Genomic DNA, 18,059 nt, shown 5'->3' on the forward strand with positions numbered 1-18,059 from the left:
GATAGAAACTAGAGCAAGCACCTAGACAACTTCTTAAAACAGCAATGTCATTAAAGACTGTAACATCTATTTAAAGCAACAGTAGCCCTATTAAGTAACAGCAACTTGTATCAAGTATAAAACCAAGTTTTATTATACAACTTACCTGCAAATAAATATATTTGCTTACACAAACTTTTAATAAATTACATGATCTGTCTTCAACTTTTAGGTACAAATCTGTGGTCTGTCTATCCCATGCCTATATCCACTGACTGTGTATGTGAAAGGGAAAAGCAGTAGCAGTTGATGAGGCAATGAAAGCAGGGTGGCATTGCGTACCTGACTTCTGGACCCCAAGCATCATAGCCACTTACAGAGAGGGTGAGGGGCAACGCACTTTGCATGCACAGTGGTGGAGTCAATCTGCTGGGCCTGCACCATGCCCCTCCTCCTTTTGGATGAGTGGCAGGGATGCTTGGCGTGCAGAAGCCAGGTATATAATGTCCTCACCGCCCCACCAACTGCTACTAGGTAAAAGGTGAACAAAGGTTTTGAAATAAATGGTGGCAGAAGAAAGCAAAGGGGGTAAACAAAGCAGGTATTTTTAATGTTAGTGTTTTCATATTTTACCATACCATTATTTACAAAACTCAAGATGACCAACTGATACTAATTTGTCTCGTTTCTGCTGTTTTTCTTTACTCTCCTGCAATTTGTTAGTTTAGTCATTGCAGCAATTCTGACATTTTAGATAAATGCTAAATAAACAAACAATCCTATTTATAGTTATCACTAATGAGGTTTCCTCTTAACTATGGAAACAGTCTCAGATACAGGTTTGAAAAGAAAGTTCTTCACACAGTACATAGTTAAGCTATGGAATTTGCTCCCCAAAAGAAGTAATGATAGCCACCGACTTGGATGGCTTTAAAAAAGGATTAGACAAATTCATGGATGATGGTATCAATGTCTAACTGGTATCAATGTCTAACTAGTCACAATAGCTATACTCTACTGTCAGAGGCAGTATGCTTCTGGATACCAGCTGATTGAAATCACTAAGTGGGGAGAGCATGGTTGCACACAGGTGCTGCTTGTGGGTTCCCCATGGGCATCTGGCTAGCCACTGTGGGAACAGAATGCTGGACTAGATGCAGCTTTAGCCTGATCCAGCAGGACTCTTCGTATGTTAAGAGAAAACCCTGGCTAAGGCTGGCAGGAGAAATTAGAGCCAGAAAGAGAGTGCAGTCCAATGGCTCTCCATCTTCTATTGTGTGATCTCCTTTTAAAACTGCTGCCTCCTTGTTTTTAACTGCTGTTGGGTTTCCATGTTAGTTTGCTTTGTTTTTAGGTTGTACTTTTAATTTTTTGGTACTGTAGCAACAATAACAACAGCAGCATTTTAATAGTACATATTGTATATACATTTTAATTCTGATATAGTACAGGGGGAGAGAACCTCCTTAAATATGCCTGTAGCCTTGTCATGCACAATGGAAAAGACACATACCTGTTTTAGGGTCAACAGAGAAATATGGCTGTCCCTGAAGAATACTGTACACCACCCGAGCACTATTTCCATAGGTGGGGTCATCAGCATCTGTAGCTGTCACCTGAAGGACTGAGGTACCTGAGATATCCAAGAAAACATCATTTAATTGACATATGTTAACTCTGATTCATATGCAAAACCTGCTTTTTAGCAGTGCACTTTCTAACACTTTTCTTGAGACAGTTAGATCCTGCCCAATAAGATGTTCAAAATACTCCTTTAGTAGACTACAGACTTTCTTGTGAAGAATGTACAAGAGAACCAGGAGTTCAACTTCTGCTGAAGACTGATTCTGCAAGCCAGTCATGTGTCTTGCCAGATGCCTTTCTCATTTCTAGAAAGGGGTTCTTTTAGATGATTCTGGATAAGCAATGAGGATTGACACCAGCTGTGCTAATTAGGTGGGTTTATTAGTTACTTAGCAGAATAATCAAAGCAACTATGCATTACATAAGTGTAATTCTACAGAACAGAAAACATATAATCTGAGTCAGCTACTGGGGAGACTGCCTTCCTCTCTAGATTTTAAGAATAGCTGTTGTTGAGTCACACTCCATCCTTCCTTGATCTCTTAACTGCTGGTGATTCATGCAGACTCTCTTGATGGTACTCCTTAATCTTCTTATATAGCTTTCAGACAGGATGAGTCAGCAGTCTAACCTATGGGCTGCCTCTTGTGCTCAGTCAGGTGACTCCTCTTCAAAGCAGAGACATGTTTTTTGCATGAATCAGCTCTCTTATGACTTCAGATGCATAATTCATTCTTATACAGTTCTACCAAGCTTCTACTTTCTATTATGGCATGTTGTATTATTAAGCCATTTCAGACCCCAAAATACGTTCAGATAGAGCATCAAAAGGACAACTGCTGGATTCCACACATTCCAGATAATGACATTATAATCCATCTCAAATCTAAAATTCTCCCTTTATGCCAGAATATTACATATCATTACTAGTAGAGGACCTGAATATAATACATATTACATGCAAGACAGATATTTAGCAAAAATCCATATTGCAGTAGCTGCTACCAAGCATAGTATTGGACCAGATTCAATCTATCTTTCATTGATGGACTCCATCTTGAAAACCTATTTCTCACCCGTAGTGGGTGGTAAAATTTTTCATATCTTGTATACCTTTTGCATACTGATTATATCATGTTCTTATCTTGCTTATCTGCTCTCATCCTGCTGACTACCCCAAAATGTGCTGTTACCCCCCTGTGTTTACTTGGTGTGTGGGGGGGGGAGGAGGAGATTTTCTTTTAAATGAGTTCAGATAAGCAAGAAAAAAATGACACCAAGATGTGCTAATTAGGTTGTTTTTATTCAGCTAAGAGATTATGATTCTACAGAGCAGATAATATGTTTCCATGCAGTTACTGTGAGAGCCCCCTTTCCTCTAATATTACATGGAAGGGAGCCTCCTGTGGGTCATTAGATTCTGAGAAAAAGCTCTAGAAAGCAGTGTCCAGGATTTTTTTTAAAAAAAGACTACTTTAGACATGCCGAAGAACTTGCACATGTCCCCTGGAGTGTTTGACCTTTCTTCTCCTCTTAGAATACCAGGTGCCAGTGGCATATCACAAACAGGTTTTCCAACTACCCTCATGGGTGACTGTTGTTTGCTTAAGACAAACTTAAATCACATAATTAGTGTGCAGGGTTGACTCAACCATGGAGGCAACCATAGCAGCAACTGCCTGAGAGGCAAAAGCTGTGATGGGAGTGATGGGGCAAGCATAGCTTGCCCCCACCTGCCCCCCATAACTGGACCCCGTGATTACTTGAAGAAAAAAACTTTCCACATGCAAATAACTGACTCATAAGGAGAGGACCAAGGCAAAGACCCCTAGATATAAAAAGCAAACAGGCAACCATCTAATTGTCTGGAGAGGTCATTTCCTAGTTCACACTGAGAATCGATTTTTAAATGTCTCCAGGAATGCAAGTGAAAAGCTGCTCAGAGAAATCCAGTATCTTAATGTAGCTGGAATTGGGCACAAATGTGTTCACCCCAACTCCCTCCCCCCAAAAAAAAATCTAATTGAATTAGCATTCAATTCAAATTGAATGCTGCAAACAGAGCATGCTTAGTGGGTACAAAATGCTTGCTGACTGTTGGGAAGGGAAGGCAAATTGGAGAGGGGAAGGAAATGAAGTGGCTGGACACCTGAACAGAAACACTCTACACTGCAAAATCTTGTTCCAGGCTTCGATTTGTATACTGTTTTTTTTCCAGAAATGTACCATGTGAGACAAAGCTTCAGTACCACTACCACCTGAGAAATACATTTTATCCCATCTGTGCCCCTTTAATTTTTTTTCTGGAGCTGCTAGGGTGTCAAAATTTCAGCGTCTGTACCTCTGATATGTAAATGTCTTGGCAAAAGAGCCTCTAACTAAACTTTCGAAGTGGTGCGTAAAATGGCAGCAGCCTCACTATTGGATGATTATCTCGTATATTCTGGGGACATGACAATCTTCCATTGCCCAGCCTAGATGCAATTGTAAAGAGGAGGTAATTAAGAATTGACATATTAAAAGTGGCAGACAAAAATGAAAAAAAAAGTATATATAAATAGTACTCCACCCCTCTGGTTCTACATTTTTTTTTATCCTTGATAGCAAGCTTTATAAACATTTTACAATATAAACACAACTTACGCTGTAATGCCAGCACTGTTCATTGCAAGAGATACTTATGACCTTGACCATTATGGCCCTGGCAATAAAGTAAGGCTCATAAAACCAAAGGAAAAAGAAAGGATTTTCATATCACAGAGACAGTCAACACATCTGTAAAGATCAGGAATTATGGACACCCTACGGTCATGCATAACTCAACATTGCCAATTGTAAATTTTCCACCCCAGTTCTTGCCACTTGTTGGGTTATGGTGGTGTACTACATTGTAAAGCAGGCATGAGGAACCTGTGGCCCTGCAGACGTTCCTGAACTCTATCAGCATTAACTTGCATGGCCAATGCTCAGGGATTATATAAATTGTAATCTAAGAACATCTGGAGGGCCACAGGCTCCTCATCTGGTTCCCTATCCCTTTTGTAAAGACATTACAGTTCTAAGCACACTTTACTTGGGAGCTCTAAGTAAAGCAACACTTGATCCTGTTGTGCTCCCTGTGACTTCTTGTTGGACAGCTCCCCTGTGACCCTGAACATCTCTGACCTCCAGACAACTCTTTGGCTCTTATATCAAAGCAGAACTTTGAGCCGCATGGCAGGGTTGGTGGGGACAGGACACAAATACCTAAGGACATTTCCTCTCTAATTTCTTGGAAAGATTTCACATCTCTCTAATATTTGGTAGCTTTGTGTTACATCTTTTAAAAAGGTACTTTCCCCCCCTTATGCACAGAAGCTTAAATTATTCAGTGTACAATTAACACTCCAAAGTATTCCCCATGTGCTTTTTAGAAACTGCAGATTGGGTATTATGTACTCCATACTTAATTTTTAGAAAGAGAGGTCAAGGGCTCAAGGCTCCATCAAAAGGCTGTGTGAAATGCAGGCAAGCCTTGGCCAATGACCAGATACGTATGAATTGGCTGGGATCGTTCAGAAATGTGTTTGAAACAAACTGACAAACAAACTCTTTATTGCTAGTAAATATTGTTACAGAATTACAGATTTGATTACTGTGAAGGAGTCTCTGTTTGGACAGAAAACAATTAATAAGCCCTGAATGGCTGCTTAAAATCCTCATTAATCAGTGGTCATGTTGCCAACTACATCCATTGTTAGTAAAATTAGAGAGAAATGGTCCAGAATGGCTAAGAAATAATAGTAGACACCTCAGGAAGGTAAAAGCCATTTTAGCAAAGATTATTCATCTTCCCCCCCCAAAAAAAAAATAATAATTGTGAGGAGGTGCTGACTGAATCCTTTACATGTGGGGAAGAATAACAGAAGCATTTTGGTGTAGCGATCATGGCAGAGAACTATTTTTGAACACTGGAGAGCACCTTCTGGCATCTCTTTTGGAGCTCTATTGGGACAATGGATTTACTCTTTTCAGGAATGCTATACTGTCTTTCCTACCTGTGCTCAATTTATATATTTACAAATGCACTCAAATAATACATGAACACATTGCCTTGCCAGTGATCTATCCAAATGAAACCAAACCTGGGCAGGTGCTGCCCCTGGAAATTCTCACTGGTTGGGAAAGTGGGGCGCACATACCAATATATTCCAAGGCTTTGCTGGGGCTTTAAAGCAGGTTCTGGAATTGTTCCATTTCATCTTAAGCCTGGGAATAATCTACTTTACTAAATAAAGGAACATTCCTGCGTTTGTTTGCAAAGGGCAGGGTGCGGAGGCTCTGTGTATGGGCGAGTAAAGGGGTATCCAGGAATAAAGGACAGGGAGGGGACAGCCTGCCTTATTCTCTCCTTCCAACTTGTTGCATGTTTAGATTCATGGCTTCTATACCTCCTCTGAAGAAGTGGCAAGTGGCACGAACCTCACTGTCTATGGCATTCATTGTCTCTCTTACTTATAGTAGGACTAGCTTCCATGAACATGTCACCATGAGCAGAGTGGCAGTCATTGGTTGCTAGCTAGTGGACTGCCATGCACCCAGTATGGTGGGAGCCTTAATGCTCTGCTCTCAGCAGACAAAGGATAGGATTGCATTCAACAAATTTAAAACCAGCCTTAGGTTTTCATCCTGCCTCAATCAATTTCTAGGGATTCTTTGTGAATTCTGATAAGAGCTCACCTGGTCTGTACCTCTTGGACTAATGTACAGGTCGGACCTTTTTAATTCACTGGCTTTTGCAGTTCCCAAATGTTTCAGAACATATTTTGAGAGAATATACATATTTAAATGCAAACATTTTGTGATTTTGTTTCATTTTTAATTGCAGATCAATGTAGAAACAGGATTGAATGTACTAATGGGTAAATATATGGAAATGTGTCATGGACCAAAAATCAACTGATTTATCCATCCCTACCTATTACATTCAGATTACACTGATGTAGGAGACACCCCTAGCTTTATACTAGTTCTTTCTTGCTACTGCTTTAGCATTGGGATTTTGCAAAAGTTATATGGCAATGAGAAGCTTAAAAAGGGAAGACTTCAATCTGTGTCTCTGCAGACAAATCTTTAATGTTTAATGAGGCAGTTTAATAAAAAAAATGGCAAATGTCTGCTGAGAATGCAAATTTGTATGCATGAGTTGCCATCCTTTTGGTGCACTGTTAAAATCTCAGATGGATCAATGTTGAGGCAATACTCTTTTAACACTCTGAGGAGTGAAAATAAGGCAGAGCCTTATGAAATCTCCAGACATCTGACTACCCACTCAAGACTGTTTTCTCTCTGTTTCTCTCTTTTTTAAAAAAGAAGTCAACAAGATACAACTTTAATTTTGTTTTATGCAGGCAATGAGTATCACCAGCAAAACAATAAATTGCACATGGACTCAAGTAGTTGGGTAATTGGAAAAAAGGTCCTGAGCTTTCATTCTAGAAAACTACCAATTCTCTCTCCCCCCCTCTTCCCCCCCCACTCTGTTTCTTTCAACTGCGTCTGGGTGTATAATGGAAGGGGGGGCAGAATGAGAAATAAATAAGCTTACTATGTGGGGATCTTCTGCCTGTATTCCCTTTAACTAACTAAAAAGATCAATATTAAAGAGACTGCAGATTATTTTAAACCATAATGTTTAATACAGAACGATAGCCACATTTTCATTTTAGAATCCATTATCTATGAATAATATTAACAGATTTTCTGGGAGAAAATATGCTTATTTCATCTGCTCATGCACACCTCACTTCAACCACACACAAAAAAAGAGGTTTAGATATAAAGCGACACAAATATTAAAACTGTATGAAATGTGAGAAATCAGACATCAGGCACTTCTGTTCAAATACAAAATTCTCCCATCTGACTTTTTAAATAAACATAACTATTTAATCTAAAAGCCATGTCTCATAATTTTACAAATGGAATATAACAATGACCATAGGATCTGTTGCAGGGGACCTGAAGTAACCACCAGAGGAAATTCAAGGGGCACTGCTAAGGGAGTGGCTGGTAGAAGGAAGTGTGAGGAGATTTTCTGACCTTTTTGGGTCTCGTTATAAAACTTGGGAAGGTAAATAGGGACTAATCAATCAAACTTGGGGCTACTTTGGGTGTGTTAAGGCTGCTGTACTGCATCAAAGGAGGATAACAGCCCAGAGAGAGGCTTTTTCCATCTTGCTACCTAGAAACACCCTGTAGGGAATTTCCTAAGATGATGCAGGTCCCCTTTCTTGGCTCAGGATATAGGACAAGGGAGAGGAGGGTGTCTTTCTGTTGCAGGAGGGTGGGCTTTCTGGTTATGTATTTGGGGGCTAGAATTAAGGTCCCATGGAGAGGAGGGATGATCAGGGCAAGAGTGAGGCTTTTAGTTGCACATCTTGGTTGTGTTTGTTTATAGTGCCAGTATGCTTAGTTGGAGGCTTCTCCTTAGGGTAATTTTAACTTTTCTTTTTTTGCTGCTAGCTGATGTGGGTAAGCTATCTTACTGTTACGTCTCTTAATATGAACTGCTGGATGAATTGCTTAAAGTAGGTATAACGTTGATGTTATTGGTATTCAACATTGTTAATAGACCTATTGGTATGTTTTATGTGTTATATTTTTTTATTGTGCATTATTTATTGTACTATGGCATTTAAATGGTCTGTTTTCTACAAACTGCTTTAAGGACATTCAATCAATTCAACTTTATTAGTTAAAGCTTATGGTCTTCACAATATAGAACAATAAAATAGGAAGAACAGTTATAATAAAACAAATGTGGTGCGAAATAAAACCAAATTAAGCGTAATTCAATCAAACTTAACCAATCAACTTAATTAAACCATGGTAGTCAGCCCTTCAAATGGCATTATTACCAAGTCTAGTTCAGTCAATTATTTACCTAGATTTATCTATTTCCATTGTACCAATTTCTAATTTTAGTTTGACGTTAACTGCTGGCCCTAATGAAACATAGAAAAATAAAGATAATGGACCATAAGTTGCACCTTAGAAGGCCTTGGTGCATCCCAGGTGATGCTGTCCCTACAGGCCACAGAATCTTGGGGGGGGGGAGGGATTTGAATAATCACACCAGCCTCCTTTCTGCTACTCTTGTTGCTGTTGCTGCAGCAAAATAGTTTTTACACGGTATTTTGTGTCTACAAAACAGTAAAACAATTTAGAAACTGTTCAGGCTTTGCTCTTTGGCCTGTTATAAGTGAAGAACAAATGAGGGGGAAAAACAGGTTCAGGCTCTTCTAGGTGGTGGCTCGGCAACTACTGAATTATCTTCCTTGGAAGCTCTGACAAACCCATTCTCTGTCTTCTTCTGATGGGCTTTGAAAGCTTCTTTTTTAATTACACAATGCTTTTTATTATTAATTCTCAGCTGACATATTTTATGCAGATGTGTTCTAAATTTTTTGATATTATTTTAAAAGTGATTTTATTATTGGTTTGCTGTTTTATTATGTAAGCAGCCTTGAGCAAAAAATAAAGTTGGGATATAAATGATTAAAGCTAGCAAACAAATAATAGCAACAGAGGCTGTGGCAGAAAGGTAAATCAGGCCAGTTTGAGAATTCATGTTGCTCCCAAGGAAATCTCCTGCATAAGTAGATATCCAAAATGGTGTCAGTTGTACAACAGACATCCTAAGGAACAACTTGAATGCTCACACTAATGGGAAGCTGTTGCCACAAACGCCCTGTTTTGGTCCTTTCAATTGTATGGGATATCACAGGAATTGTGGCATCCCCTATGGTTCAATCTAAAGATCAATTTGAGTTCAGTTAACAATATATTTTGAAAGGAAGTGCGTTTTCCTTACAAGGAAAAGGGGGACAATCTAGACAAAGATAGACATTTGTATTTCCCTTTGTTTTCAATGGGAAAGATAAGCACACACTTAATTCTGTCCCATGGTGGCATAGGGTTGTATGCAATGTAGTGCTAAAGTGAATGTTCCATCAACACAAGGTTTTCTCTGTGCACAACAGAATGTTCTCCGCACTCCTCCCCACTCCATGTCCCCTAATCTGTTCTGGATTTCCCCCCAACCCTCTAGAGCAGATATGGGGATGGCATGGGGCACGTGGGTTGGGGGGGAGGAGAGGGAGGGAAAGTCTCATTGTGATAGCAGTAATCTGTAGCTAGTTCATATCCATGTTGTTTAAACATATTGATATGATCCAGTCAAGTTAAGTTCTTTTAAGTCCAATTTATTCAAACAGTGGAATTTTATACTTGCTTAAATCTCACCCGCATTAAAAGGTGCTTTGTTTTGCTTGGGCTGTTTCAATATATTCAGAATATATTGTCCAATATATTCAGAAGCTGTTCTACTTTTGCTTTTTTTTCAGGCCATATTCCATTTCTTTTCTTTTTTCTTTTTAAAAAAGCCTTTATTGATTTTGAGTCAATAAACAAAAAGCAAAACATAGACATATACAATTCAAGTAAACATAGTATACAGCTGAGGCCCATGCAGCCACAGGCATTACTCATTTTTGTTTCACTTTTGATATTTATTCCCCCTGAATTTATTCCACTGTCTTATGTTCTTCTTACTGAATAATAATTTTGTTGATATACCAAAGAGTGGGATGCATTGACCTGTTTGTGTAATGCCCCTTGGATCTTCTGAAAGTGGACAATATTCCATCTTTAAACATTTGGTTTGTGGAAGTAAACTTGGTTGCTACTGACATGAAAGACTACAGAGCCACAGGAGAGTGACAGAGCTGCATGCATTTGAAACAATTAAGAATTAAGGCCCCTATTCCACCATCTGAGACTAATAAAACAGCTGCAACTTTGACAATACTTTCAGATGACCCTATATTTCCTGGATCGTTACTATGCTTGCACCCTGGAGAGAGTAGTTTGCCTTTTCATATACTAATAAAATAGGAGACAATATGACCACACCTGCTCATTTTCCCCCTGGTCCTTTTATCTGTTCTTTTCCTCAGCTTGTACTACCAGGCAGGATTCCGTGTTTGTTCTACAACGGGTGGCAAAGAAGGGAAGAGGAAAGGGCCGAGAGAGAAATGGACAGGAACAGCCATGAGTACCCATTCTGCTCCATCGGTACATTTCTAGAGAAACACATTTTCTACAGGCTATGCTTTGAAGGCACATGAGGCCACCACCTTGCTAAAGGTAATCAGGTCTGGCTCTGGTAAGCTCCTGGATGGGTGACTGCCAGGGAACCACATGTACGCTGACTTGGGTTCCACGATGGAAGAAAGGTGGGATACAAATGAAAGAAGACAAATAATAAACACATGTGGCAACTTGACAACCTTAATCATTGATTTTGATACTATACCTACACCAGGAAAGAATTAAAAGACAACAGGACATTCAGTATAGAAACTCATAGTATTTTTGCAAATTCTGCCTTTTTCTGAAAGTAGTTTGGTTACTTCTAGGAACAGAGTGAATACTGAGTTCTCTCACATCATTCCCAGAAAACCAGCATATAAAAAAACTGTTTTGCGATATTATCTCTCTTTAGGGATAGATGTAAATATTTGGAAGGCAGGACATTTAATTATTCATCCCAAACATAAAACAAATGACTCCCATCACTATTTATTAACAGCTCTGTTTGAGAGACAAGTAACAATTCTGCCATGAAAGTAAAACGAATAAAATCAATTAGTCTAATTAGTTAGGCAGCCGAGGGCTGAAAAATGAAGGCATCCCAAAGCAAATAGTAAACAAAGAACATTATAAAGAAGTGATCTGAGTCTCAGCCTTTTAGAGGCACTTTGTGTTCCTCTGTTTCAGCCCTGAGTGTAGGGATCTGTCTGAAATTTGGAAGATTTAATATACTTGATTACAGCAGTGCCCATACCCTAAGCCTCTTCTCTTTAAGCTTCTTCTGCTTCTCTATTGTAAGCAGAGATGCTGGAGGAATTCAAGGGGCCTATTATTAATATTATTAATTTATGAATCATCCATCGTTACATATACGTCTCAAGGAAATTTACAGTCATATCATAAAAACAGCTTTAAAAACCTGTTTTTAAAACTGAAAACAGGTTTACAAACAATACAAAATGAACACCTATGGCATACGCCTATCCATCCAGTTAGGAAAGCCTGGTGGCACAAAAATGTCTTCAATTGTTTCCTAAAAGGCAGGTAGAGGGCATTTCTCATATCTCAACAAAAATGCTCTTCCACAGAACAAGGACTACCACTCTAAAAGCTCTGTTCCAAGTTATTGTGTTTTGGGTAAACTGTCCTGCAGAATGCAGTCCTACTGGGTATATAAGAGACAAGGTGGTCTCTCAAGTAACCTGATCCTGAGTAGTATAGGTCTCATATATTGGGACCAAAACCTTGAACTTCACCCGGTAGCAGATTGGCAGCCAATAGAAATCCTGCAAATAGATGTTATAGCTTGCCCCTACAAGCAATCTAGCTGCAGTGTTCTGCAGTAGCTGCAGTCTCAGACTAACCTCAATGGTAGCCTCACCACCAATGGTAGAGTACATTGCAGTAATCCAATCTTGAGGTTACCAATGCATGGACAACTGTGGGCAACCTATCCCAGTCTGGGAATGGCTTTAAAAGGCACTCATAGTCACTGAGGAGTGGGAGTGCCTTTTCAAGCCATTCCTGGATTGGGATAGGTTGCCCACAGTGAGACCCCCAGGTCAGAAGGCACTCACCAAGCTACTGGGGAAGAACAAAAGACAAGTACGAGTAGCGCTGTGACTAATGACGTAGCTGGCTCAAAGTCGAAAGGAAGCCTGGAGGCTGATTTGCACAGATGTGAAAGGAGAGTCCAGAGTTGTATGACACACACAATAGGAACATGGAACATGAGAAGCATGAACCAGGGAAAGCTAGAACTGTCAAGCAAGAAATGGAACGTATCAACATTAAAATACTTGCCATGAGTGAATTAAAATGCAGCAAATGAGAAATTAAGAAGAAACGGGGTTGCTTTAATAGTGAGAAGTGATGTAGCAAAAGCAAATAGGAGCTACAACGCAAAGTCTGAGCGAGTGATATCAATGAGATTAAATGGGAAACCTATTAACATAACCATCATCCAAGTCTACGCTCCAACGGCAAAGGCAGAAGAAGAAGAACTGGAGAGATTTTACGCAGAAGTACAGGAATAAATTGATCACACACCAAAACACGATGTGCTGATAATCATGCGGGACTAGAATACAAAAGTAGGGAACAGAGAAGAACTAGGAATTGTGGGGAAATGGGGCCTAGGAGACAGAAAAGAAGCAGGAGAAAGACTTGTTGAATTCTGTGAGGCCAATAATTTGTTTCTTGAAAACACATTTTTTGAGGAACCGAAAAGACAACTGTACACGTGGACATCAACCAAATGGTCAATATAGGAATCAAATTGATTATATAATTGGAAGCAGAAGATGGAGAAGCTCCAAACTTTCTGTGAAAACAAGACCAGGAGCAGACTGCAGTATAGATCATGAACTGAGAATATAAAAAATCAGAGTAAACCTAAAGAAGAACAATCAATCATAATGCCAAAATACAATTTAAATAACATCCCAGAAGAACATAAAAATCAAATAAGGAACATATTTGAGGCTTTAAACTTAGATGACAGAGAACCAGAAGAATTATGGAGTGAAGTCAGAGACATTACCAGGAAAGAAGGCAAAAAGACAATAACTCTAGTTAAAAAGACAGACCTCAATGGATGACTGAAGAAACTCTTAAAAGACAGAAACACAGTCAGAACCCTAAATGTGACTAGTATGTAGGGACAAGGAGAACTATTATAGTAGTTATTGTAAAAGATTAGAAAAATTAAAGGTAAATTTAAACGAGTAGGGATGTTGAATAATCAACAGGGGAACACACTAACTGACCGAGATGAAATAAAAGGAAGATGGAAGCAATACACTGAAGAACTCTATAAAAGTGATGCAAGGATGACAGATTCATTCATGGAGGAACCGTATGATGAAGAACCAGAAATTTTAGAATGTTAAGGTGAAAGCTGCTCTTAAAATACTTGGATGAAACAAATCACCAGGAACAGATGGCATACCAACAGAGCTGCTACAAGCTACTGAGACTGAATCTGTCCAAATTTTGACAAAATTTGTCAAGAAATATGGAAAACTAAACAATGACCCACAGACAGGAAGCATTCAATATTTATCCCAATTCCAAAGACAGGAGATCCCAGGGAATACAGTAATTATCGAACTATTGCCTTAATATCCCATGCAAGTAAAGTAATGCTCAAGATTCTACAATAAAGGCTCTTGCCATATATGGAATGAGAAATGCCAGATGTCCAAGCTGGATTTAGAAAGGGAAGAGGCACCAGAGATCATATCACAAACATACGTTGGATCATGGAATGGAGCAAGGAATTTCAGAAGGAAATCACCCTGTGCTTTATAGATTACAGCAAAGCCTTTGATTGTGTAGATCATGAAAAACTATGGAATGCTTTAAAAAGAAATGGGGGTGCCACAGCATCTGATTGTCCTGATTCATAACATATACTCTGGACAAGAGGCTACTGTAAGGACAGAATATGGAGAAACCGATTGGTTCCCAATCGGAAAGGGCGTGAGACAGGGGTGTATTTTATCCAGGGTAAAAGTCTGCCCCAGGCCTCAGTGCTCCCCTTCCGCAACTCACGCACGGTGAGAGCTTCGGGGCGCCGCCATTCCCTTCCTTACCTTATCTTGTTCTGCGGTTGCACATGCAGCAGTGCCCTTAAGAAAGATGGCAGCTGAGGTTTCCCCAAGGAGCTGAAGCCTCTGCCGTCATCTTGGTTCATGGCAGGGATGCGAGCACACAGCATGCATGTGTGCCATCAGTTTGATATATTAAAATTAAATCTGACCATAAAAGAGCTGCTTATCTGTGGGAATAATTCCCCCTCAAATTATGCCCAATGAATATCTGACTGTTAAATTCTTTAGTAGGCCAAGAAATTACCGTCTCTGTGCATGAGGATCAGACCAAAACAAAGACATGGTATACTCTGTCTTGTTTTGGCCTTTATACAGCTCACCTAGGGAGAGATTCCTATTAGTTGCATAATTTTCTAGAAGGTCAATCGACCCAGTGTGTGGCAGCTGTGAAAAAGGCAAATTCCATGCTAGGGATAATTAGGAAAGGTATTGAAAATAAAACAGCCAATATCATAATGCCGTTGTATAAATCTATGGTGCGGCCACATTTGGAATATTGTGTACAGTTCTGGTCGCCTCATCTCAAAAAGGATATTATAGAGATGGAAAAGGTTCAGAAGAGGGCAACCAGAATGATCAAGGGGATGGAGCGACTCCCTTACGAGGAAAGGTTGCAGCATTTGGGGCTTTTTAGTTTAGAGAAAAGGCGGGTCAGAGGAGACATGATAGAAGTGTATAAAATTATGCATGGCATTGAGAAAGTGGATAGAGAAAAGTTCTTCTCCCTCTCTCATAATACTAGAACTCGTGGACATTCAAAGAAGCTGAATGTTGGAAGATTCAGGACAGACAAAAGGAAGTACTTCTTTACTCAGCGCATAGTTAAACTATGGAATTTGCTCCCACAAGATGCAGTAATGGCCACCAGCTTGGATGGCTTTAAAAGAAGATTAGACAAATTCATGGAGGACAGGGCTATCAATGGCTACTAGCTATGATGGCTGTGCTGTGCCACCCTAGTCAGAGGCAGCATGCTTCTGAAAACCAGTTGCCGGAAGCCTCAGGAGGGGAGAGTGTTCTTGCACTCGGGTCCTGCTTGTGGGCTTCCCCCAGGCACCTGGTTGACCACTGTGAGAACAGGATGCTGGACTAGATGGGCCACTGGCCTGATCCAGCAGGCTCTTCTTATGTTCTTATGTTCAAATAGTTCAAAAATAGATAGTTGCTGGCTGACATAGTTGACTTTGTTACCTATAAGCTAGGTTTGTACACACTAGCAGCAAGTTTGAACCAAAAAAGTGTTGACAGAATTTTTAATCTATACAATTTGGGGAACTTTACAATTTTAAGTGTTAGCAACTTGGATTTCTGCAAACTGATATATTTTAACTTACTCTTGGATTGTCCTGTTTGTTTTTTGTAAGTTGCATTGTAATGGCATTGGCCTCAAATTAAAATCGGACTGACTGACTTTTTCTTCCTTTGGCTAATGGGTGGGGTCTGAGTGTCCTTTCCACTTTACCTCTGCAGTTGGAGCTGAGTGCTGCATCTGGTAGGATGCAGGGAAATGAGCTCCTTGCAGCTGCACCAACTCTGGCCAATGGATGGAGCCAGACTGATTTCCTTCTTGCCATGATGTTATGCCTGGGAAGCAAGGGGAACAGTCTCTAGGGTTTTGGTCCACTGGCAGTGGCCACATTGTGCTATCTTCACATTATACAAATATATAATGGGGTGGGGAACCAGGTCCAGTCCTCAGGACTCTTCCCAAACCATGCCCCTTCCCAGGCTATGCCACTCACTGACCCTCCTCCACACCCTATGCAAGTGACTTTACCTGACTAGAATATGTCCTTGCACTATAATAATGCCTCTTGCTTGCCTAGATGGAAGATGCAAGGTTTGTGTGTGTAGGAATGAGTCACAGCCATTGCTCCACCCACGTTTGCCTCTGGCCCCACCCCACCATTGCCCCAGAAGATTGCCTATAAGGGAATGAGGCACTTGGGCTAAAAAATGTTATCCACCCTGATATATAACTATGGATAAAGATGTTAAGGGTGAAATATTTTATTGGTTCATTACTCAAGAGCTTCTGACTGATTAAAAAGATGCCCCTTTTAATTTTTTAAAAGTATATTAATTGTTTTTATTTATTAACAGCTAGCATAGCTAAGAGAGAAAAAGAGGATAGCTTTGGAAATAGCATTACAGGTTTGGGGCCCTCAATGTGGAGCCATGTGCAGGGCCGGCACCAGAAGGCAGCCAGGTTGGGCCCTGGCTGAGGGCCCTTGTGACCCAGAGGGGCCCTTGAAGGGCTCCTCCTTAGGGTGGGAGGGTGGTACTCCATTTCATGATCCGCAGCAGTGTCGGGTCCTATAACCCGACCTGCCGCGTATTGTGGAGAAAGAGCTCCCAGGCACCCCCCACTACAGTGTGGGCTTCAATAAGCCCACATGCAAGCCCCACCTACCTCTCCCATCAGTGTGAATGCTGTGCACACTGTGCGCACATGCCTGCTATCACCCACAATGGCAGCGGGGTCTTCCCTAAGGAGCTGGTGCCTCTGCTGCCATCTTTGTTGATGGCAGGCATGTGTGCTATGACTGCACATCACTCACACAACACAAGAGGATGGTGGGATGGCAGGCAGACTTATTAGCCCCATGCCGCCTATATGGGTGTGTGTGTTGGGCTAGAGCACCATAGACCCAGGGCAGGCTGGTGCCCAAGGGGCCAGTCATGCCTGGCACCAGCCCTGGCCACATGTACTCTGTATGTAATGTAGATGATCCTAGTTTCAATCCCTGGCTTCTCCAGAAAAAAAAAAGTTCTCTGAAAACAGGGCTGGGAAAGAAGTATGCCTGATTCCCTGGAGAAGTTCCCCCAACATGTGGAGGACTGCAGGAGTGACAATGGTGATGCAAGAGAAGGGGCATAATCCTGTGACAGGAAGAATGCCTGAAAAGGGACATAATAGTGGTCACATATCTGCTATTTTATTGTGTGTTTGCTTCCCTTCTATGCCCCTAAAATCTGTTTTACTTGGCTACTGGTAGACCAAGTTCTTTGTCCCTGGATTGTTACAGACAGATATCTTACCATATATTTGACTACATCTACTCCAGTGTGTGGTAAATTCTCCTTATCACTTGGCATGATGAAGCAAAGACAAGCAAACACACAAACAACAGCAAACCAAACTACCCCAGGATCAGGAAAATCATCCCAGTCATCCGCATAGATAGTATCACGGTCTTCACCTGTTGCACTGCTTGATAATACTAACTAGATTTATCTAATCAACAGGGAATCTGCAGCCTAACTGCACCATCACACATTTCTACATGGAAGAGAACAAGTGTGGCAATTTTCTTGATCATAGCAGGTTTTATGTTTTACAAGAGTTCACACATTACCATACCATTCACATTTCTCTTGCTTTTCTGCCCAATATAAACAAATGTTGATGTTGTCTGCCATGACTGACACATTATCATGAGCAATCATAATGACTGCCATCATGATTCAGAGTGATAAGCCATCAACGTACACGTAGGCATCTCTCTCACACACATATAATAATAAAGTTTATGAGAGGCCAATAACTCAATTTACTTTGATATTCTTCCAATGAGCTCTTATTTATACATTTAAAATCAACCAAATTTGACTGGGGAGGTCCTTGCTTCAAAAACAAATAAAAAGATATAACGTGTCAATTGTGTGCATTGTGTAAATCCCCTTGGAAGGTTTGTGGGCTTCTAAGGGTGCTTTCACACTGCACTTTATTCCGTTACTCTGACG

The 18,059-nt window shown here is 40.5% G+C and overlaps 1 protein-coding gene across 4 annotated transcripts in view; it reads right to left on the minus strand.

Moving 5' to 3' along the window:
- Positions 1–18,059, minus strand: part of CDH18 (cadherin 18) — a 560,265-nt gene that overhangs the window by 192,250 nt on the left and 349,956 nt on the right. For all 4 annotated transcript variants that reach the window (XM_061589839.1, XM_061589822.1, XM_061589830.1 and 1 more), the window contains exon 5: positions 1,493–1,612. In XM_061589839.1, coding sequence (XP_061445823.1) covers positions 1,493–1,612 — 120 coding nt within the window. The remainder of the gene's footprint in view (positions 1–1,492; positions 1,613–18,059) is intronic.

Source organism: Rhineura floridana, chromosome 1 (genome assembly GCF_030035675.1).
Source record: "Rhineura floridana isolate rRhiFlo1 chromosome 1, rRhiFlo1.hap2, whole genome shotgun sequence".
Lineage (NCBI taxonomy): Eukaryota > Metazoa > Chordata > Lepidosauria > Squamata > Rhineuridae > Rhineura > Rhineura floridana.